Source organism: Temnothorax nylanderi, unplaced genomic scaffold, assembly GCF_030848795.1.
Source record: "Temnothorax nylanderi isolate EJ_2023f unplaced genomic scaffold, tnyl_v1.0 TNYL_tig0088_pilon, whole genome shotgun sequence".
NCBI lineage: Eukaryota > Metazoa > Arthropoda > Insecta > Hymenoptera > Formicidae > Temnothorax > Temnothorax nylanderi.
Window position 1 is genome coordinate 218,909 of NW_027249150.1, and position 25,338 is coordinate 244,246.

Here is a 25,338-nt window from a genome sequence, read left to right on the forward strand (position 1 = left end):
ATTTTCTTATATGTGCTTCGATCGACTTGATCCAGAAATTCTCTCCCTCAGTTCGTGCATCGTGGATCCACTCGTAGCGCAGACAGCGTGCGCAAATTTAATTAATCATGGTCGGCGCTAATCAATATTGATGCATCCGACGATATAGCGGGCAACAACGACGCGCGTTTGATAGAGATAAAGCAGCGAAGTTGCAATTGAAGTTGCGATCACTTGGGAACGCTTTTCTCCACGCTACAGAAATATAAATTGTAATTAATTCGGGAGAGCGCAACGCGCTCTGAAATTCGTTGTGGGAATATGACGCACAATCGTTTTTCACTACAGCGCGCAGTCGTCGCCGCGTCGTGTTTATCAAGTAAAACTAACAGAATTCGTATTATGTAAACGGAATAATATTCACCGTTGAAACTGTCGCGCAGATAACACGGTACGTTTCGCGATACTTGTCCGCGGCATCTCATCTGTCGTCGGAGAAACAAGCGCACGATGGAAACTTGTTTACCTAACACTTTGTGCAAAGCGGAGCAAACGCGCCGCGATGCGGCGATAATCAACGCGCGTCTACAAGCTGAGATTTCCCCGGAAAATGCATTTTCAAAGGGCTTCTCGCGGGAAGAGCCGCATTGATACGAAACGCAATTTCTCATATAACTTTCTGTCATATAATCTTTCAAATATGACGTTAATAATGTCGTCGACAATGGGACTTGTCAACTGATTTACATTACGAAAGGCAAGAAAGTGATTAAAGAATATCACGATATGTACCTCGACGTCTATAGATTTTTCAGAAAAATATTATATGTTTTTAAAATGTGTCGCGAAAATATCCCGAATACGATAGCGAGTAGAAAGTATAAGTGTCAACCGCGATCTAGATAATTCTGACATTAAATGACGTGACGTATTTATCAGCCATCAGATGCACATGTTGCGCATGCGATATGTTTACCCACGTTTTACGCGAGAAGGAACGCGCAAGTACGTGTCACGTACAAGCGCGTTTCGTCATCACCATATCCTAAGGATATCCCGGCTGCATTTCTTTAGTACACCTAGTAAAAGCATATCCACGTTCGCACATAAAAAATTGAAAATTTTCAATTATCTCGTCATCATGTACAGTACAGAATAGATTTGTTGAAATTATACTTTATATTAATGTATAAAATTCGTATTTTGATTCGTATTTGTATAAAAATAATATTTTCAACTAATCGCAAGAGTGGGATTATAAAACGTTGCACACACATTCGGAAACTCTATCATTTTCGCAACGAAAATAATTTAATTACGAAACGTTACATTGTTTTGGTATAAACTTATATCCAAACGAATATTAACGTTGGGGCAGAAAACAGATATATGATAGTTAATGTTTTTCACCAATTATGTATCATTTTCAATGTTATAAATAATTCAATGTTTCTGGAATTAAATTAAACCGAAAAGAAAATAAAGAAAAATAGAAACATTACGTCTTTTACGTTTGTCAGAACTATACACCGTATCCTCGTTACATTTTTTCTCTTGAAATACGATTAAGTTTGTCTTCTTTTCTTCGTCAGGTCTGTAAATTAATAGGTTGCGCACAAGGGAAAGAAATAGCTTCCGCGTCGATCCTGCGAAAAATAAAGGACAGCGGATTCTATTTGCCGGATTATCCGTGGAAAAATCGATCGCCTCGCGGAGCGCAATTTACTGAAATAATTAATACCGTGTCGGTAGTGTAAGTAGTGTGAGCAGGTGACGTGCCAGGCGCGGCCAGGATTAAAGCGAGAGTACCATCCTGTGTGTTTAACATCCTGTGTACGTACGACGAGAACGAAAGCTCGCGAGAGCTGAGAAGGAATCGCTGAATAATGCAAGGTCCGACGTCAAAGCGGACTAAATCGATAGTATAAAAATAAGGCACACGTCAACTTCGATCGGCGTGGAGAAGCACGGGCGGACGCGGAGCGGAGGAGAGAACCGGAGCGCGCGCGGCGAGTTCAATACTCCGAGGCGAAAATTTCATCAGTCAGCCTCCGCCGACTCGGGGGGGGGGAGGATAGTTAAATTCCGACGTGGTCGGCTAATTTGAATTCTTTTATGAAAGTTCACCCCGGCCGAAAGGTCCGGATAAAGCGGGATAGACCGTCCGTTATCGCGAGAAATCACCGAATAACGGATCGCGAGCGGCTTTGTTTGTCCCGATCGATCCGGACGTCACGTGAAGACATGGGGAATAGTGACACGCAAGGATATACGGCATTCGTGTCAGGCTAATGTCGTCCAAATTAAACCTGTACGACCTAAATCGATCTCGACGAATGGACCATTGTTAATTTTAATTAGAAAATCGTTTACATGAATGAGATTACATGTAAATTTGGAAATTGTTTAGATATCGGTTTGTTTTGAGATAGATATATCATCGATTGTAATAATTGTTTCAAATGATTTCGAAATGGATACTGTTTTGCACAATATTAAATTACACGTTGAACAGATTTTTTATTCGATATGCCCCATCGAAACGTGATAACTTCCCGCAAGCGCGGGAACACAAGAAAATACATTGTCTGAGATGGAAAACCCGCGTTCGATGCAACAATGCATTTTCCAAGCTACATACGCATTTCGAACGAATAAACAGTCGCCGTGCAATTTGTAACAACAACATTTGACGTGGATGAGCGTAAAGAGAGGGAGAGCGAGGGGGAGAGAGTGGATCGGGAATATTAATCTTCTCTGTCTGCATGTATGAGTCCGTAAACATTATTAGTTTTGACGGTGGAAGCGATGCATTGATATTGGAGAACATATTTTCAGCTGCCAGCCGGCGTTTACATGATATTTATGCTATAGCAGAACGCTCACATTTTTCAATGTCAATTAGCGTATTAATAACGACCTGGATTAGTTACAATTAATTGTAATACGGCAAATTAAATAAAAAATAAATGTCTATTTGAATTCTGATATGTATAATAAACGTAATTAATTTTAGACGTTACCTATAATGCTGCAAGCTTTGAAAGAATCGATTAAATTGAGCTAATTGAACTAAACATAAGCAACGACTAAACAACTATTTACGACGAAAAAATTGCGACACTCAAAATTTTTTAACTTTATTTTATTTTAAAAAAAACAAATATACGAGCAATGTAAAAATTAGAGGTACGCTTTATAATTAACGCTTGGCATCATTTCGTCAAACTAAAAATGGTGCAATTGCAAAAATTATATTTACTTTTTAAAAAATTAATTCTTTCATGCATTATTGAAATCCACGTCGCGTATATAATTGACGTCACAAAGAAGAGGAAATCGGCGACGGACGATCGTCTGCGGAGTCGATAAACTTTCGCGACAGATAATAATACATCTCGCGATTGGCCGTATTGACGTTTCTCACGCGAATGGAAATCCTTGCAAATATCGCACCGGGAAGAGCGTCGCAATTACGAACTTGTGGCTACAATATCCTCATTCACCGTCATCTTTCACTCTTTCCCAACCCAAATCGACTTCCTCCTTGCTCCCTTCCTCCTCCTCTTCGTCCTCCCATCGACAAAGTCGTGTGCCACCGCCGGAGAACCGCGATAATCTTGAAATCAATAAAGTGTCACCGCGAATTTCTCTCGTGATATACGTAGTGCGCAAGCCCCGCGTCATCCTAATTTGCGACGCGTCCGCCGTCGCATTATAGACGAAGCCGCAATCTGCAGTTCTATAGAGCGCCGCAAAATTGGCGATAACGCAGCCATGGAGTGCGCTCGCTCACGGAGCATCCCTTTACGTTAAAAATGCGTAAGGCAATAATTCCATCACGCTCTTGGCATATCGTGTGAAATATCGCAAAGCAAATCCGCCCTATGATATGAAATTGTGAGACGTATTTCCTGCGCTCAAATAAATCCCATAAAAATAAGATAAAATAAATAAAACGTATCCCGATGTGTCCACATGCGAAAAAAAATACGCACGTAACTTCAATATATGTAATTTAAATTTTTTTAAAAAAGATGCAGAACACACGTTTATCGAGATGTACCCAGTTAAATCACTCAAAATGCACAGGTCTATCGCTAAAGTAGAAAATGTAATCCCGATTTTATCTCGCGCGATAATGAAGGCCCGACGCGAAAGGATCGTCCGCTGTTTGATAACAGGCACGGAACTGCTATTACACTCGCGAGCAAAGGGCTTGTGGGCAGACGGTGTTACGAAACAGGAGCAAAGAAACGGTGGCGGCGGCGGCGGGTGAGGAAAGATAAAACGCGAGAGAGCGTTTCTCGGTGAGATTTTTCACGCGGACGTAGTCGCATATTTACGAGAAGGAAAATCGAGGCGCTCCGCTTGCTGCGATATTTATGGCGTGCCGGTTTCGCTATCAGATGGATTATCCTGCCTCCTTCCCTCCCCCCCTGCGATGAGAAAACGTCGATCCTGATCGTATGTCGGTCGAACGGAAATCAACTGACTGTCTCAACGTCGTTTCCAAAATGTCAACGCTTTTTCCTCGTCCTCGATCGTAACGTTTGATTTCTTCCACGGAGGCAAGCAACGAAATCTTGTCATACGAACGAATCGTTTTATTTCTTTCCCTCAATGTAAGTTCTTTATTTCTTTTTTTTCTCTCTCTCGTGCAGAAATAATTATTTTCTCCATTTCAATGTATAACAAAAGTAGCGCAACAAAAAGCGGATACATAATATAAGCGTGTCAGAAAAAAAAAATAAAAGAATAATGCAATCGGGCTGCAATAAATGCGGCTATGGCTGTAACATTAATTAAGATATCTATTTGTGAAACAAAATACGCGTACCGTGAGTTTTGATATTTAATATTAATTAAATTTAATTAATTTTCGTGGGAAAAAAGGGGAAAAAGGATATATTAACTGGAAAATCGCGCCCGTGTTCAACGACCTAATTTATCTTCGCCCCCCTCTCCCCCCCCCCCCCCCCCCCGCGCCGCGAAAAACGTCATCATGCGCATTTAGTCAGCTATATTCGCAACTTCTCTTCCGTAATTACGCGCGCGGTGCAACATCGCGTGAAATTAATACTCGCAACGCGGGGTGGATTATACCGTCGAATAAAGATTCGCGCGCGGTCGGGTAAAACGAATATAATTTCGAGAGAAGCGAGGGTTAATATCGGTATCGGAGACCGCGGAGCTATCGATCAATCTCCCGTCGCGCCTTTGACAGAGGACTTCCATGGAGCCTTTATATCCGCAAGGAATCCCAATAAGTTTTTCGTCGAGGCTCCAATCCAATCGCCGCGACTCCCTGATTCTATCTTGGCCGCGCGGAAAGTGCCCTTTTCCCACGAGGCGGTTCATCCGCACGATTCTTTAAACGCGCGGAAGGAGGTGTGCTTTCGCGCACATGTACGCGCACACGGAGACACCGTACGTGTCTGATAAATAAGTAACGTGGTGAATTCTCTCGAGCCGAAGGTTCAATGGATCGCTACCGCACCGCGGGTAACTGCCCTCTCAATTCCGCCGCGCGATTAATAACGTTGAAAGCACGGATTCAGCTGGCTAGAAAAGGCTCGATTCACTTTAATGCCTTAAGGTCGCCACCTCGCATTGCAATTCTAGTCCGAGAAGATAGTTTTATCTAAGATAACTTCAGTCGGAATATACTTCATTATTTTATTTTGGTTTGCGAAATACCGGAGCATGTTTGATTTATTAATATTAAATATTTCAGTAAAAATATTTAGTATCTCAGCATATAGTCGTATTTAATATGGATTAAAGTTTCGCGATATATATAATAGTTTTAATAGTTAACAGTTCTCTCACTAAAAAAAGCTCAATTATCTGACTTGTCACTTAAAATCCGACTCCACGTAAAAATCGACTTTTCTCATACATTTCTAAAATACATCGAAAATAAATAGAATGCATATTAATGCACGTGCCAGATAAACCGGCGAGACTTGATATCGAAAACGGATTAAAGATTTAACTGCTAAACCTTTTACCTTTTTGCAATCGCATAAATTAAATCGCCAATTTTCAAGTTGTATTTGCAACTTGAAAATGTCGAAACATCTTTGTTATTCTGATAGATGTATTAAATATTAAAAGAACGTAATAAACAATGCATAACATAATACAGAAGTAAGTTGCCATCTCGATTATTATTATGGCTATCGCACGCATAGAACGTAAATTAGAAGAAAAAAATAATTGCGCTCCACGCAAAACAAGTCCTTAATTAATAGAACATGCGTAGCATGTTAGTCAATCAACCAAACCACACTAAAATAGGGAATTGAACTCCAATAATTATAAAATATTAATCGCCAGCCACTAATGTGATGTTTACACATACCCCGGTTACATATTTTACACTGCGACTAATTAATTTGTAATGATATGTACATAAGTATCAATTATGTAAAAGTGGGTCAAGCATATTTTCATCTTCCAATTACGCTTCCTTTTCGCGGTTCCATAATTATTTCAATCGTGTCCTAAATTTAAAAGTAAATTTTTTTACACTCCATTCCATCACACTTCGTCTTTTTTTTATTTAAAAAATTAGATTACACATTGCAAACAAGTATATTCGATATTCTAAAGTGGAATATCCAATGTGTCTCAAATTCATTTTACGATACTTAAAATAATATCTTGCAGGAATTAATCGGAGTCGAAAATTTTAGTATGTAAAGAATGTCAAACTCGCAATAGTTTTCGAGTTATAAAGCAGTTGACTACCATTTAGTATTTTAGAATAAATAGTATTGCTCATTTGTGCTAACGTACCGCGATTTGTCATATACTTTATTTTCTAACCTCAACTAATATCGATTTACTGTTAAACATATCGCAAAGAAACTTCACTTTTCCTGATATTTTCATATCTTTTAAAATACATTCAAACGAATAATTTCGCTAGTAAAGAATAATGAATAAAGAGTAAGAGTTACTTGTCGTCGTCACTCTGTTGCTCCGCTATCGTCCGATGTCGCCCAGACTCCTCCTCCAGCATCTCTCTTCCCCTCTCTCTCCCTTCTTGCCGTTTCTTCATAAAACTCGTGCAACACTCACTCGCGGAAGGACGATTAATTATGTTCTAAGTGCGTTTTAAGTACCACGTTCTAAGTCTCAACAAAGGAAAAGCGCGGAATATAGCTTCGACGAGTCGCACCGAATGGCACCGATGTGGCCCGATGTGCTTGCGAGTCGTTAGGGCCGGTCTACAATCAGTCGTATGTCGGAGTCGGATGTCGGAACGCAGCCGATGCGATGGTCCAATGAGGAAAACTCGTTCTCGAAAAAGAAATTCTCTCATTGGGCCATCGGCTGCGTCCCGACTCCGACACTTTAATGTAGAATCGACCTTAGGCCCGGTCTACAATGGGTGTTGTAAGTCGTAAGTCGTAAGAACTGACCAATCACAGTTCATTATTCGCCTTGCGGTCGAAGACCGCCGTACGTTCCCGATTCAAGCAACGCGATTGGTCGAAACTTTACTGTTACTGTTACGAAAAAGTGTGTGTCCGGGCCCTTACACCCTATACCTTGCGGCATCGCGCGCGAAAACAAGCGCTGAATATGACCGTGGCAGCGCGGCTCTTCGGCAACGCGAGCGGGGGGGGGATGGAGTGGGGGTAAGGCTGACTGAGCTGATGTCGAACGGTCGAACGCGCACTGCGGCTAGTCACCTACCCCCACTCCATCCCCCCCCCGCTCGTATTGCCAAGGAGCCACGGCTCCACGCTGGAGCACGATCTTTGAATTCATTCTCGAGAGAAACGTATGCGCAAATTCTGCTCTTACAGAAAAGTTGCAAATCGATTGGCTATCGCATGGCTTTTAACCAATCAACTTGCAACGTTTCTGTAAGACTGTAAGAACAGAATTTGCGCATACGTTTCTCTCGCGAATAAATTCAAGAATCGAGCCCCTGCTGCAATGGTATCACTGTTTACCGAAGATACGCAGGTATGCGATCGCACGCTCGACTCGTTCATCCGAAGGAGAATCGAAACGACGGCGATTGATAATTGTAAATTATATCGTCTCGTGGCGACATTTCGGCAGACAGTTATCCTCGTTAACGATCAAGTGGGAATACAGAACGTATCCAGCATCGAGCTGCGTACACTTCGCTCTCTGTGATTTTCGGATCGAAAGCGCGGTGGTGCGAGTGTGTGGTGCGTGAACTCAGATTTATCGAATTGCCGGATAACGCGATTCAAAACAGTGTGAAACTAGTGATATATCGACTATCCATTAATATCGCATATGTTCGACGGGATTTACGCGTACGAAATGTATCGCGCATATTTGCAGTGCTGCGCGTCGAATTTATATTTTAAGACGATCCGTCGCGTTTTAATTAGATGTGAAGTTGACTCGCGTAGTATCGCGCGGTATCGGGAGTGAAGTGCCGCCCCCCCTCTTTGTCCGGCCGACCGCGGCGCGGCGGCGGTGAAACGACGTGGGCGCGTAACGGATCGCTCCGAGCTGCGTGAACGTCGCGACTTATAGGCTGCGGTCCAGATGACGTTTCAAACGCTACAGAGCATTCGTAGCGGCACTATGGATGGTCCACTTGGCGCTTCAAATGGCTCTGAGCAGATATAACACGTCATCAATGACGTCATTGTTTTCGATCTCGTTTCGCTCCAACTGCCTCACCTCAGGAGGTGGGTTAGCGGGAGCGTTCAAGATATATGGCGGAAAATTTAATATTTTCACAGGCACACGGCGACCGTTAACATTCGCGAACTGGTGGCGAGCGTGTTCGGACGTGTTTCGTAGCGGAGGTGCCAGGAAAAAAAACTGAAGAAGAAGGCGACCTTAGCTGCGACTCGCTGCGAGTCCGTATTTTATTTATTATAAATTTTTAAGAGCAAAAATGCAAAATCATGCTGACTGCATTATTATATATAAAGAGTATATAAAAAAAAATTCACGAATCTATGTAACTTATTTTATGAGAAATCTTGTTATTACGAATCCATAATTCGTAATAACAAGATTTCTCATAAAATAAGTTACATAGATTCGTGAATTTTTTTTTATATACTCTTTATATATACGAATCCATAATTCGTAATAACAAGATTTCTCATAAAATAAGTTACATAGATTCGTGAATTTTTTTTTATATACTCTTTATATATAATAATGCAGTCAGCTACAGAGCCCGATTTTGCATTTTTGCTCTTAAAAATTTATAATAAATAAAATACGGAGTTAAAGTGCAGTTTAACGTGCACTTAGTGCATACAGTGCACCTGAGTTTGCCTGGGTCTCCTGCCGACTCTTAAGGAATAAATAAGTATATTAGGTTAATAAGATGATATTTCGTTATAGATTAAGAAATCTATACGGCGCTACAAGTGCTACAATCTGGTCCATTTACGTAGCAACTGCAACATTCGTAACTTAAGTGGACCAATCGGAGCGTAGCGTTTGGAGCGTAGCGTTCATAACATTTAGAAACATCAACTGGACCGCAGCCTTACTCGGTGAATACGGTCGTAATTAGAGACGCACGTAGACAGCGAATAGACCCGTGTTCTCTCAGATTCGTTATCTTGCGCGGCACGAACTCGCGGCGTGCCAGTGATCTCCGAAATCGCGCATTGCGCGAGGTATGCTCGAACGAGGTTTGTTCGCCCGGGGCCGGGGGCGAGATCTTTCGCGGCGAAGCGACGATTGTATTTCCGGATATCGCACAGCGCGATTTATTCTTGACCCGTATTCGCGTGCCCCTTTTGCCGTGACAGTCGCCGCTCTGTGAAGTGCGTGTATCGTTTATCCGCCATGGCAATTTTTTGAATTGAAGCCAGGCGTAACAGGTGTAGCGTCGCCGCGGCGCGGCGCGAGAGCGCGGCGGCTACCACGTGAAGTTGGCCGCGCGATTTCCGAACGCTCCTCGTCTCCCCGCCATTGCAGATTTACGACGCCGCGTCGCGCCGCGCCGCGGCCGATCAACGCCGACTCGCCGACTGCGTACATATCGCGTGAATGCGTGAATTCGCGAGACGTCGCGAGTGTGGACTGTGCGTGTGAAGACATGGACGATAATAGTAAGGTAATTTCTAATTTCTACCCAGGGTAGTTCCTCCGCGTTGCTTTTCCGTCTTGACATAAAAGTGTGCGCGCGACCAATGTCGGTAATGCTGTGCAAAGTACTGCGTGACCATTAACCTTACTTCCGCGAGCCGACACTGTGCGAGCATCGGCATGAAAAAGCGCGAGTGTACGAGAGGGAAGAACGAGGAATTTAACGAATTTTTAACGCCTGTTTGATTTCATTTGAGACGACAGTCGCATTTTTGATATTTAAATTCGCAAAATCAACTCGTTACAATTCACGTTCGTCGCATCTTAATTGATTTTCATTTCAGGAGTGCCGTGCAAAGCACGCGATCGTAGCACGCTGGTAAATTAATTCGAATGCGATCGTGATTTAACCGTGTATTCGCGAGTGAAAATTTGAAGGAGAACCTGATATTCAGTGGATGGGATTCAACGGATTCTGAGAGGAGGAGGAGGCTCGGGAAGGCATCGGGTAACGGCGGAGCAACTCTGGGGTGAGTAATATTTTATTTTATTTAACATTTGATACTGTCTTGCATAGAATTAATCATTTATTTTCTAAATATCTTTGATATTATATTGTATAAAATTTTTTAAGTATCAAAATTAATCCGATTCTTATATTTGTACAAGAAATAAATTTTTTAATTTATAAAGTTTTATATCTATCCTATAATTAAAAATAAAATTGTTTGGAAGTTACATAATTACTTTAATAAATATTTATTCAAAAATGAATAAAAGAATTCAATACGCTTAACAATATAATTTCCTTGTTATATTATTATTTTAAACGCTTGCTAATAATGTGGATATTCTTTTATTTTACAGATCAACGTAGCTACGACGCAGTTATAACTCCGCTGTTGCGCATCGTATCTGTAAGTGACAAATTATCTTTCATTTTAAAGCAAGATAACAGATCTGTGAAAATTGCACGAGATATATTACATATAATTCATTTAGATTTATGTATTTATCAAATTCACGTTTCATAGATCCGTTGTTTTAAGATGGATGGGGTTAAACAGATTAAGATCAATATTGAATCCTGGATATAATTGTTATCAATTTACTTTGAATACGAAGATGCATTCGTACAGATACAGAGCACGTTACGAAATAGTTTATTATGTTATTTTATATTATGTAGTCAATATAGAGCGTATTTATTTATTAATATACCTTATATTTTATTTTAAAAAATATTATATGGCGAGATCTATCAATCGTTAAATATTTGTAAAACTCGCATGAATAAAAGCAGTAAATAGGAAATATTTCGCAAATAAAGAAAGCTCGGTAAAAATAAGTGATGATAAACTTCTCCTTTTTAAAGGAGAAATTATTACCAAAAAAATCTAGTAAACGCATTATCACTTTTATATATTTTGCAAAGTATTCTGTAGTAGATAGGATTTTTAAGAATTGAGACTATCATGAAAATTAAATATATTTATTATATATTCTTAGGATAATTTTATTATCACATATGTATTATAATTGAATTATTTAATTAATTGCTTAAATAAATAATAAGAAAGAAAAGCAGAAAAAGATTTAATAAAGTTATAATAAATATAATTAATATTATAATTATAATAATAATTATTTATATATTTATAAATTTATAATTATTATAATAAAGTAATAAATATTAAATATATTAAATATTAATAAACAGCTATATCGAGGAATAAAAATCGCGAATGGATATCGGGAGTGTCGAAAAATGTCGAGTATTGAGAATCGGAGGTCTGATTCTCGGGAGTGCCGAAAATCGAAAGTATTGAAAATGTATTGAGAACCGGGAGTGTCGTTAATAGTTTCCCGCGATCGTAATTAGTTACGTTTTTCCGGTCGATATATTTCTGCGAGTGTCTTGGAAAATGGAACTGTCTTCGACTGTCAACTTGGATGCAGAAGCTGGCGAAGTTACTCAACGAACATTGGCTGGTAAATTTTACTTTGTTTTTTTAAATAATTGCTAAAGTCTTATCTTGTTATTAATACTTGTGCAATAAATAACTTCGAAGACTATAATAGTTTCTTGGCCATAAGTCTTTTTAGAAAATAATTAATTTGGGAAATGAAATAAAAATAATTTTCATTTTTTTATATTTAGTAAGAATAACAGATTCTATTAAAATACAAATATTTTTAGAATAAAATTAAGAAAATAAAATGAAAATATCGTATAAAAGATAATTGTTGAACTATAATATAATTAATATTCGTATAAAACTTGTTTTAGGTGCAGCATGTAGCACGATGCCGATGCAACTTGGTGAGTGAATTTATTTGTTATGTGTAGAGTAATGTCCGAATTTGCATAATATGTATTTTATATATCTATATATGAAACTCGTGAATCAGAATATTCGCGAGCGATAGATGTCGGAAATTAAATCGAACTGCAGTCACATCTGACATCACTGCGTGTACATACCAACCTTGAATTCCAGGAAATCGTAATTCCTAGAAATATTTTGACATATACTACAGTTTAATTACCATACTACAGAAAAATATTCCGTTTCTTAGGATTTAAATGTTTCGATCAAGAGACCGTATTATAGCATATTAAATAAATCATTTGTTCAAATAAAAACCAAATCTATTATTATTACTTTTCGTTAATTTTTTCATTCTAAGATTAATTTTGTGTTTTAACGGATCGAAAATTTCTCTTGAATTTTATTTAAATAAAAACTAACATTATTATTACTTTTCGCTATTACATTCCAAGATTAGTAAAATTGTGTTTTCACGAATCGAAAATTTTTCTTGCACTTTGTTTAACAAATTAGAAAAATGAAATTAAATCCTCAGAGAAATATAACTTATTTTTTTATTTGAAATGAATGTAATAAAATTCTTAAATTAACATGCTTAAATTGCATAAGGTCCCTTTTCTCGAAATATAAAAAAATTTAGCGAAAAAAATTAAATTAATTTCTATTTTTTGATTACACGAAACAAAGTTTAAATGATAAACTTTATCCTTCGAAAACTTTAATTTAATATTAAATTTAATATTGAATAATTCTTTTAAAAATAAAGAGACAATTTTCCATTTCAATAAACGGATTAAATAATTTGCATATAAAAATTAAAATTTGTTTTTAGTTGGACATTAAAAATTAATATCCTTTAAACTAAGAAAATTATTAATATAACAAATCGATACAAGAACGCATATCCTATATTCCATTAGCTAATTTTAATCGTCTGTAACTAAAAAATAAATGTAGCCTTTTTTCATAATTATCAGCTCTCTAATTAATCTCCAAAACACGATATTAAAATATCGTATAGTTTATGAGACTTCTAATAAGCACATCGCAACAAAGTTAGTGAGAATTTCCTCAATCTAGAAACAAGTTATCAATTCATTTAGTCATGATTCGTCCAACTTTCTCGTAGTACATTCAGAGAATAATGTGCATGAATAAAAAAAGACAATTACTCGATCAATGCTAAGTTGGTAATTCTCAAGCATTAAAGCGCAAGTGATCAAAGGTCCATAAACGCCTAAAGAGAAATCTTGGCACCGCGCTGTAGACCTTTACTCCGGATATTCCGCATCAACGATGCCGGGTGAATCGTTATTGCTCGTTTGAGCATCGATCGGAGGCGTCTTACAGAAGCGTAAGGTGTTTCGCGAGGAATTCCAATAAGGAATTACCTTTCATAATTATCTTTATGATATCGCTACCGACACTCTCGATCGTTGTCGAAAGAAGTACCTTCAGTATCTCAAAATGACCAGAAGGGGAGACGGAGAAGAAACGCGAGCAAATCGAGTAAGTGGGTGCCGAATACCGGGACAGGACGTAACGTCTTTTACGCGTCCCCCACGTACACGACGGCTGGTAAATAAATAACGCGGGGTCGGAAAAGCGAAAGGGGTGGCCGCGAGCTTTCCGGTCAGGAGTCGGACGGCAGTAAAGGAAAAGTAATGCCGGCCCCGTGAAAGAGAATCAATTCGATTCGCACTCATTCCTTTCTCCGCCCCACTCCTTTCGCCACCCCGGCTATCTTTCCCGCAACCCCCGGGTGAGTGCCGCACCGCCCCCACGGTGATCGTTTCTTTCCACAGCCTTCGCAGTCGACTTTCTCCTCGCCCTCCACCTCGCGACGCAACAAGTGCCCCGACTCGCATCTTTAAGAAAGCGGTCTCGTACCCCCCCCCCCCCGGAGCCTCCTCGTCTTCACCGCCACCTCTGCACCACCTTCGCTTCCAACTTTGGCTCAAGCCACCGCGTCGCGTCGCGTCGCGTCGCCACCTAACACCGCCGTTTCACGACACAGCCGAGCGTTTTCCTCCTCGTCTTTTTTTTCTCCGCGTCTTCTCAGATCCCGTTCCTTCTCTTTTCTCACCCTCAGGCATCCTTCATCTTCTCGGCCGAGCCGCGACTGCCTTCCAAATCACTCCGCACTCTCCCTCCGTCTCTTTTCTCTTTGTTCTCTCTTTCTCTCCGTTTGTCGTTTTCCCGTTTTTTTTTCTGCTATTCTTCTCTCAGAAATGGCTTACGCCTTCCATATCTCTCCCCCTCCCGCTGATTGTGTCGTCTCTTATTTCTCATATTCTTCGTCCGATGGTACGTTTCACACCTGCGCGCTGCGGAGAGAGAGACTGCGGCGCGAACAGACTCGGCGAGCAAGGGTGGCGAAGATGCGAAGAGCTGAAAGATAGACTTCGCGGTTCGACTAACACGAATTCGAGGCGTCGATTCGAGAACTTTTGCAAGTACCTACCTCGCGGTTGCGAATAATATTGCAAGGTCTGGAGAATGAAATGCTCGCTGTCCGATCGTTAAAGAGAGTGTATATAGCGTAATCGAGACGAGATATGAATTGATGTGAAATTTTCGGGAGAGGAACACTGCTGCTTATCGCTGATTAAATCGCAGATTGTATCGTTTTGAACAGTTTTATTGAATAAATCGGATAAACGATAAAATCGACAGTCATAGATCTTATTAACCCATTGATACCGCATAATACATTTGACTCGTGATATGTAGGTATTTATGTCCAAATATAAAATTGATTAGACAAAGTTGATGTAATCTTTGATTTCAATTTATAAGAACCAAATCTTTGGTTAAAAAAGCGTCTTGACGATAATCGTACCAAATCATGGTCGTATTGTCCTGACAATTATAATTGGCCAGTAGAGTCGATTAATATTTCCATTGCTGAAAATTTCTAACTTCGACGTTCGGGAAATAAATACGGTCTTTATGGGTTAATTTATAAAATCAAAAAGTATGCGAGGAAATGAAAAATAATACTATTGCAGTTACTCCCTTTAGTTGAGAAGAATTTCTCGGCGTCTCGGAGAATTTTTGTTTAAAGGTTTATCTGCAAATCGTGAATCTCACGTAACTAAATTTAAGATAGAAATTTATTTTTTTGAACTGTCTTTCCGGATTGTTTAAGTCGCGATACTTAAATTCACATTCAATACTGCAAAATGAAACGTGAGATTTGGAAACTACCGATAAATGAGAAATTTAATGAATACCGGCACGTGGAACACTGCACGTAACTAGGCGGACATCTGCGACCCTGTCGAACGCGACGTTGGATCGTCATTCGATGAAACACGCTGAATTTATTGGCGGTTTAATGCCGCTCGGGACGTTTATAGGAGCGCAATAAATAAAGTCGAGCTCGCTATTACGAGTGACAGGAACGTTACCAGAGGCCGAAGTGGCCGGGAACACTGTGTCGCAGAGGCGCAGCGCATAAACGCGAGCTCGATGCAGCCGACTGACATTTTTTCCCTGACATAATTGCAATGTACTGCAATTAATACAGAAACGAACATTCCGACAAAATTGAGTTTTCCGTGTGTAGCTTAATTACACTCGGATTAATCAAATCTGTTATCATAATTTTTTAAACACAACAATATCTAAATAAATTACCTAAATACAATATCTAAATAAAATTAATGAAATACAAATCTACAAAATCTTAAATAAGCGACTATTGTTATATTGCAAAATGAGTCGCCAATATAATTCTATCCGTTCAACGTTCGGTTAATTTATCTTGGCAAGATTACAAGAAACTAAGTTAGGGGTGCTCAACTATATCGCGATCTAGAAGCGAGTGTAACATCCAAGGAAGCACGTTGACGTTGTCGTCTTTGATCCCGAAGACGCGCAACTTCCCCGAGAATGGTCCTTGCCGTCACGATGATCGACGAAACGCCCGGGCGGACGTGCCAGTTTAACGATCAGGAAATTCGACGAAAAGGAAAGTTATTAATGGCTAAAGTTGGGGCGACGTTGGAAACGACGTGCGCGCGCGCGAACCCCGGCAGGGCGAGACACCCTCTCGATTACAAAGCGCGCGAACGAGAAGTAACTATACGGCGGCGGCGGAGGTAGGGTTACAAATTGCGTCTGAAAGTTGCCCCGTTGCTCCAGCGGGATAATGGATTCCGGAATAAACGAAACTGCCGCCGGGGCCATAATTTAAACGGATGTCGTGCCGCGTCGCGCCGCGCGGCGCGGCGGATCCGCTTTCGTCACGCGTTTTCGAGCGCCGGGCTCGACATCGAGCGAGCGCGCGAGAGGCTGCGAAGTGGTAGAAAATCAATCGGACACCCCGGGACACTTCGGGGCACCCCCGCAAAACGAGAGAGAATTCGCGGCCGCACCCGGTAACCGGTGTTCGTGTCGAAAGAGAGGGCGGCATCGTGTGTTTGGAAGGTAACGAATACGCCTGTAAGCGTCTGTAAAGCGAGCCGTTTCGCCGACGGCCACAAAAATCGAGGGGAAAAAAATACGATCAGCCTGGTACGAGCCGTTTGCGCGAAACTGCGACGATTCGCATGGTGCATCAATTGCAGCGCGCTTGCGAAATGCTCAAATGCATCGTAGGTAATCAATGATAAAAAAAACACGCGCTCTTAAATAATTTAGATTTAGTTTCATCAAATTCTTAGTCCGAAGACTGTGGTTGGACGCGTATTTCCATCCTTTCCTGTTCTGCTAACCTACGCATTTCCCTCAAAATAGAACATCCTACGTCTTTAACTATTTGCGAACAATAATCTAATCTGGGTCTATCTCTCTTTATTTTTATCTCCAATATGTCGCGAACTAATCCTTCGTGTCTCAGCAGGTATTCTTAGATTTAGTTTAAGTGTTATAAAATATCTTCACATTTTTATATACTATAGTTTCTATCTATATTAACAACCTAGAAAATATACAGTCTTTCCTACATTTTTCTGAAAAAAATTAGACAATTTCATGTCACCTAGTTATTGTAAATTCTTATCTCTTTTTTTTACCATGAATACGCCTGATGTATAATTCATATAATGATTTTCACATAATTCATGATTCTTTGCTTAATAAGGTATTAGGAGTCTAATATATCACAAACGACGACATCTTAGAGATCGCATTTTTCGTCGGATGTTTTGCATAACACGCTTCGCATTTATTTCCGCGATGCGGAAGAAGCACGCTGATGTAATCACAAATTAGTCGAATCTCGTTACAGAATGTAGAAAGCACGTTGCGAATGCATTTGAATTGTAGAACGCAAGTAATAGGCCGGCGCATTTATTTCCGCGCGAAAGCAGCCGTATGCGCATCCGTGACGTGGATTACACGTAAAGCTTACCATGCAAACTACAGTCACATAACACTGTTAAATTTTATGTGTGATCTAATAGCCGTATTACGTTCACCACCGTAGAGAAGCGAACGCGTAATTCCCGGTGCAGTGCTTTGTCATTGTGGCAGATTTTACGATTTCACCTTTTTTGTCGAATTTGAAAAGTACGCGCTTCCAAAATAAATTTTTTATTCAAACCATTCTCATTAATTGACCATACGAATTGTCATAAATTACTGTCGCGCTGCGGCACAGTCTTCTATTTCACGTAACATCCGTGACGCAGTAGATTCTATACATTAATTATCAACGCGAGAACATTGCTTCCTAGCGGGCTACCATCTCCCACTTCAAAGATTCATTAAATTCAACCATCGGAGCCGAACCCGATGCCCGATGGTAACCCGAGCGATTTAAAACCAAAGAAATTGATTTTTTAAAGACCGCAGCCGAATTACCATCGTAACGAGCACGCACGGGACGGCACCCGGATCATTTGCATGGGCACGGCCCATCCGATTGGATTCGTCCAGCCTAGAGGCACAACCCTCTCATGTTCTTACTTACCGCGAACAAGGATGAGGATGCTGAACAACAGCGCGGTGCTGAACGGCCAACCGGCCATCCTGGCGTAGAGCGTTACGTCGATTCAGCTTCCTCCTGAAACAATACAAGCGTGCCCAATCAATCAACCCATCCGCTATCCCGCTATCCCAGAGCCAACTCCGATCCCTGCCTTTCCGCTTCCCTCTCCCTCTCTCTCTCTCTCTCTCTCTCTCTCTCTCTCTCTCTCTCTCTCTCTCTCTCTCTCTCTCTCTCTCTCTCTCTCTCTCTCTCTCTCTCTCTCTCTCTCTCTCTCTCTCTCTCTCTCTCTCTCTCTCTCTCTCTCTCTCTGTCTCTTCCTCTTCCTCTCGCGCTCTCTTTCCCCCGCATCCTATCGTCCCTCAACGCAAAACCGTTGTCTGTCCCCGTCCTCGCTGCCGTGCGGGCCTCATCCTACCTTTCGATTCCTCCTCAACCCCCCGTCCTCTTTCCTGGCAGACTGCCCGTTCCACGTCCAACCTCGTCCTCCAACCACGTCCCCCCTTTCCCCCCTCGGTACCAGCCAACCCCCATCCCACTTGCACGCCAATCCTCTACGCCCCGTATCGACAATTTTTTTTTCCTCCCTCTCGAATCTGTGCCTGGGGGCTTGTCCGCTCAATGAAAGTCCTCCCAGACGGTGCACGTCGAGCGGCGTACATAATCGTGAAACATGCGATGCGTGCCACACCAGCTTGGCGCTTGGAGTATCGGAAATGCCCTCGCGTTTGCGCGCGCGTTTTTTGTCGTTCGACGCGAGCCGCGGAGGTCCTCGACCTCGCCGAGGTCCTTGAACAGCACACAGCCTCGTTGGATCTAGGCTTTCGGCGTATTAACGGTGATTTGTTTAATATATGGAGAGTCTTTTTTTTATCTTGATCCAAGATAACAGTTAATTGCTTGATTCTCGCGTCAGGAAATATTATACTTTCGATAACAAAACAAAGATAACATTTCTGCATACAACTTTTCTAATTTAGGCCAGTCAAATTAGACATTTGAGCTCGGAAGTGAAGCGGTATCAGTGAAACCTTTTTAGGGTTGTTGGGGGGATGTAGAAGAGCTTATTTCTGAGTTTTCGGGTTAATCGGACCGATGGGTTTTTAAGGGGGGGAGGGGGAATGAAAAATTTCGTTTTTTCGCAATAACTCGACGAATTTTGACCGTACATGATTGACTAACCCCTCATTTTGTAGCTCTTTTAAAGCCCTACAATTCATTTCGTGAAGAACCTAACTTAAAATCAAGATTTGTCGAGATCTAGCCGGTGAAAGTGGGAAAAAATGTATTTTGTCGCGGTTTTTTGCGTTTATCTCGTTTCCATTAATAGATAGAAATATGCCGACACTGACAAAGTTGTAGGGCTTGAAGAGACCTACAAAATGAGGGGTCAGTCGTTCAGATTCGTTAAAAATTGAGCCCAGGAAAGCCTCTGGAAGTCGCGCTTTTAACGCGTGGCCGATCGTCGCCGGCGGCGGCGCGGGCGGCGCGGGCGACGCGGGCGACGATCGGCCATGCGTTAAAAGCGCGACTTCCAGAGGCTTTCCTGGGCTCAATTTTTAACGAATCTGAACGACTGACCCCTCATTTTGTAGGTCTCTTCAAGCCCTACAACTTTGTCAGTGGCGGCACATTTCTATCTATTAATGGAAACGAGATAAACGCAAAAAACCGCGACAAAATACATTTTTTCCCACTTTCACCGGCTAGAACTCGACAAATCTTGATTTTAAGTTAGGGTCTTCACGAAATGAATTGTAGGGCTTCAAAAGAGCTACAAAATGAAGGGTTAGTCAATCATGTACGGTCAAAATTCAACGAGTTATTGCGAAAAAAACGAAATTTTTCATTCCCCCTCCCCCCCTTAAAAACCCATCGGTCCGATTAACCCGAAAACTCAGAAATAAGTTCTTCTACATCCCCCCAACAACCCTAAAAAGGTTTCACCGATACCGCTTCACTTCCGAGCAAAAGCCTTTTTTTGTTTAATTTGACTGGACTAATTATGAAGACCATTTTTCTTCGCTCGTCGTAATACATAGTACACAGTAATAATTTATTTATTATTATTAATTTGTTATTTGTTAATATCGTTTATAATTAGAACGCTCTTTATAATCGCAAGTAATAAAAATTAATTGTAGATTAATTATAAATTACAATACTCGATCGTAATTTAAAATAAAGAAAACTTGAATCTCAAAACTACACTGTAAATCCAAGTGTGTTATTTCTACATGCACAAACGTCTAAAAATGATACATTTGACTGAAGCTCTTTTTACATGTCACTTACGTATCAAATAACGTCATAACGTCATTTAACATGTTTAATCGTATTAAATTAAAAGTTAATACGTTCAACCGTGTTAAATGACGTGATTTAAAACGGCAAGAAATGTGTAAGAAGAGCTTCAGTTAAAATAACACACTTAGATCTATATAGATTTGCAGTGTAATACACACAAAAATTCTTTGAATATTTTTGGCATATCCACACAATATATCAGCTAGAAACGAAATTCACAAAAAATTTAAATTTTTCTTCCTGCAAAGAAGAAAGATAAAGATAAAATAAAATTTTTGTGCTGTGAAAAAATGTAAATTCGCACAAAATTTATCAAATCGTACGTTACGTGAACAGATGGTTTCGATCGCTACGAGAAAAGAAGAGAGAAATTCTGAACGTATTGTAAGCGACAGTACAAGGAGATAAACGCCACGTAAGACATATCGATAACCGTTAAACAGGACGACGATCTACAATCGCGAAAGTGCGAGTTACTTGATGCTAAGGTGTTCATCCTTGTATATTGAGCAACGCAATTTCTTTTTATAGAAATGCTCGCGTTTTTCATCGTGTCCTTTACGGATTTCATTCAAAGAGACCGAATCTAGAGCATTCGATTCGCTTCACGGCACCGCGGTTGCATCACAGCAAAGCCAAAGGGTGACCCACACCAGCCCTTATGTACTTCATTCGCGTGTATACACGAGCGATCCGCGAAGATGTAGTTCTTCCACATCCGCTCGTCTCTCGTTATTTCTTTCCTGAATATTTTTCGAGCTTCTACTCGTGTACGTTGTCAGGCAAATATAAAAAAGTGCACTTACATCCCGCTCAATAGAAAAAAAAGGATTAATTAAAAAAGGTAACGCTTTCTCGAGTGAAAATATCTGAATTAATTTATTGCTCTTGCGTCTCTCTCTCTCTCTCTCTCTCTCTCTCTCTCTCTCTCTCTCTCTCTCTCTCTCTCTCTCTCTCTCTCTCTCTCTCTCTCTCTCTCTCTCTCTCTCTCTCTCTCTCTCTCTCTCTCTCTCTCTCTCTTTCTCTCTCTCTTTCTCTTGATTAATAGTCTTCCGTTAATATTGCTCCGTGAAAATTAATAATATATTACGCTGTTCAGATATGTAATCAAATATAAAACATAAGGTTTTCAATATAAAACATATCTTTCACTTTAATCGGCGTTTTGCTCTTATTTGCCCTATGTTTTATATTTGCTTCAATGATATATTAATTGCATCAACTCGACACGGAAGTAATAACGTCATAAAAAATGAAATAGAATCATTAATTTCTATTTATGCAAAAATTAGAAGGACTAATTAGTTTAGAGTCTGCTAGGGTAAAAATATTTTTCTAAAAGAGAAATAGATTAACTCTAAAAAAGTCGCTATTTTTTTTATTTTAATCTTTTACGCTCGCTAGTCGTGATATATGTATATGCTTCAAAATGTTTTGAATATTCCTTGAATTGCCAACGCGGAGGATTAATCTGAAATTTTTGAAATTCCCGAACGAAGGAAAAAAGTCAGGAAAATGTATGTATCCTGAAAGTTACATTTAACTGGGAATAATTAAGGGGAAAACACTCGCTCATCCCCTCTGTTGTGCGAAACTGCCTTTATCCGAGCGCTATCGATGAAACGGACCACCAGAAAGCAATTCCGCCCCGCTCACAATTAAGTTTACGAACGAGATCGAGTGTCCGACGTACCATTTCCTCATGGTGAGACGCGATAGAAACGACAGGCGAAAAAACAGACGAGGCAGAATCGATCAACCAAATTGGACTTAATAATACACAGACTATGAACCAGTTGTCTCCAAGCAAAATGTCGAAGCTGTCGAAGATACTCGAACAGAGATACTCTTAAATTGGATACGATAAAAAATAAAGAAGTAATGTGGCTGATCTACACACTCCTAATCGGATTTTGCGATAAAATAACGCGATTATATAGTAATTGATTGACTATAATTAGCTCTCCGTCTGTATACGTTTTTTTGCATTTTCGGAGTGTATACGTGGGTCTGTTACATTTGACGCTATTTTTCCCTACTTTGAAGTATTAAAAAAAATCTGAAAAAATTCACAAAATGTCTGCCTACATTGTAGTTGACGATTTTATAATCATTTTGATAAACATCGTTTATTTAATATTTTCTGGCAGGCTTGCAAGTTTTACAGTTACGAAGAGATATTTTGGCTCGGACACCGTAGACCCACGTATACGGACAAAGGGTTAGGATTCTAAAAAGCAAAATATTTTTCTTCACTATATTACGGTTCATATTACGGTTCATATTACGGTTCATATTACGGAGAAGAATAGGATATTTTTTTCAGCAGTCAGCAATTATCCGGGCGAAAAGTCGAAGTAAAAATGCAGCGTAATCTTGTCAAGATTCTACGATATTATCTACGGAAACTGCAGAATCCTATGTATATACTCCGATACAGTTTCGCGGCGTTCTACGCGCAAACTACGAAACTAATTAACGCGTTACGGTTTGCGTAAGCGCGTAACGCGATATTAAACGTAACGCCACGGCGGCGTTCATGTTTAAAGGCGCGGTAACGCGGTAACGTGGATGGGGAATTAGGTGTACGTGCCCGAATGCGAGAGGAGTCCGACTCGTGTATAATTCACGCGGCGGCGGTAACAAAACGGCACCGTAAACTCGCCTTACTAAATCACTTGCTCGCGCCCGGGGGGATTCGGCGAATATTCTATAAGGATCGACCTTAGGTGCGATGAATCAAATTGCGGCGGCGCGGCACGTCGAACGAATAATCGCGAAAATATCGGCTGCTCGGTGCGTTCCGATTTAGCGCGGATGCCCGCCCGATCTCAACGTATCTCGAATCTCCTTTGTGAGATTATTCGCATGAATAATACAGCATTTCCGTGCCACGAGCCAGATGCAGATCCCGCCCTCATAAGCCGCGGCGAATTCGCGGATTTACGACTTGTTTTATAACTTTCGGCCCTGTCCAAATTGTCGCGAGATTATATCTGCGCAACAATACGCGATCCGCGACGTTAATGCGTTACTAAAAACAGAGGAGTTGAAGTACGGGAGGGCGAATGGGTGAAATAAAATTACAATGACATTCCACTAATGTGAGAAAATATTTTAATTGTTGAGTATACTCGGTAAGTTTTGAGATGAGGATAATAACGGAAATAGCCAATGTCGAGAGCTCTGCAAAGTTAATTCCGAACTTTCTCTAATATACTATCCATGTTGTTAAAACATTTCTCGGTGCGAGTAATTTACAGCGGTATGAAATAAGTTTACAAAACGAAATAGCTATATACACCGTAACTAAATAAAAAGCTGAAGGAATTTTCGCCGAGTTTTCAGCCCGGATCGTTTTCGCACATATTCGCGTGGGCAACAAAATGGTGTGCGCGACGCGGATCATTAGCGCGAGTAGTCAAGGATATAATATTTTTATGCGGACCGGCCGCATTAAGCCAAGGTTCAAAGGTCTCGGTATCTCGCGCAGGTGTATTCATTCGCTGTCGCGGCTACGAAATTAATACCGGCCGGCTTAATGGAAGGGAAGGGGACAACGGAGCGCGCCGCGACGACAACAACGAAAAAAGACGGCGGTGGCAACTACGCGGCGATGGTTTTATCCCATCCCGACGACGCCGCCACCACCATCATCGCCGGCATCAAGAGTGTATTCTTCCACCCGGCGACTCGACCACCCCTGCGAGTTCTTATTCCCCGGCTTCTCTCGCTCCCTCGGCTCCTTCCTCGCCATCGTGCTCATTCATCTATCCACGTCTTCCCTTCGCGCCGACGATGCTTTTTCCTCTCGCGTGCCCTTACCGTCGCTCGAAGTGTCTTACGACGCAACGACACAATATTGGACTTTTGCATCGTAAGAAATTACGAGGATTATAACGATTGCTAGACTGTCTGTGTCTCCGAGAACGCGCGGCAGACACGGTTCGAAGACAGATGACGAGGGATTTCATTGTTACGACCCGTCGAACCGTGTTGGTCGGATCAGTAGTACAAGTCAATAATAACGAGTCGTAATTTTCAGAGAGAGTATAATGGATAATTGTTTCAGCGTAACATAAATTTTCTTTATTTGCAAACAACAGAAACGGTATCTCCGGCTTTCTAATATACCTGCAACATTCAATCTTGATTTCGCTTTACGTTTTACTTAATCCTTCTCGTTTTGCAGCATACTGTGATATTTGTGGAATCTAGAATATTACATCGCGGTACATCGAGTATTTAAATAGGTAATACGAAACCGTAATACGAGACCTTTTTCTCCGTCAATTTACTGACAACGTTGAATTACAGAGGCGGAAAGTACGCTTTGAGAAATTATTGCTGGCGGCATCTTAATTCATCAGGCGGACATGAACAAGCAAAAATCCCATGACGCCGCCGAAACGTGTGGAACTTCCGCGGGGCTCCAGCTGCCACCGCGAGAGTTTTGTTCCGCCTCTCTCATATTCCCCGTCATAGCTAACGTAAACGGCGTGCTAAGACCCTCGGCATAGTAATTCCACATTTCATTCCGCGCGTCAGGAAAATTTCTGCTACACCTCGCGAGCTATAAATCTTGCAACGCCCGCGGTTCGCGAAAGGATATTAATTAACGCGCGAATCATATACGCTCTGGAACACGGCGAAATATTCTCATACATCGGCCATGGCAAATGCACTAACGTAATTACCTCGTAGAGGGGGAAGGGAGCGAGA

At 40.9% G+C, this 25,338-nt stretch overlaps 1 protein-coding gene across 3 annotated transcripts in view; it reads right to left on the minus strand.

The window, feature by feature from the left end:
* LOC139774849 (cell adhesion molecule Dscam2) overlaps positions 1-25,338 on the minus strand; it is a 166,484-nt gene that overhangs the window by 123,593 nt on the left and 17,553 nt on the right. For all 3 annotated transcript variants that reach the window (XM_071710345.1, XM_071710343.1, XM_071710344.1), the window contains exon 2: positions 18,295-18,387. In XM_071710345.1, the coding sequence (XP_071566446.1) occupies positions 18,295-18,352 (58 nt within the window). In that variant the 5' untranslated portion in view covers positions 18,353-18,387. The remainder of the gene's footprint in view (positions 1-18,294; positions 18,388-25,338) is intronic.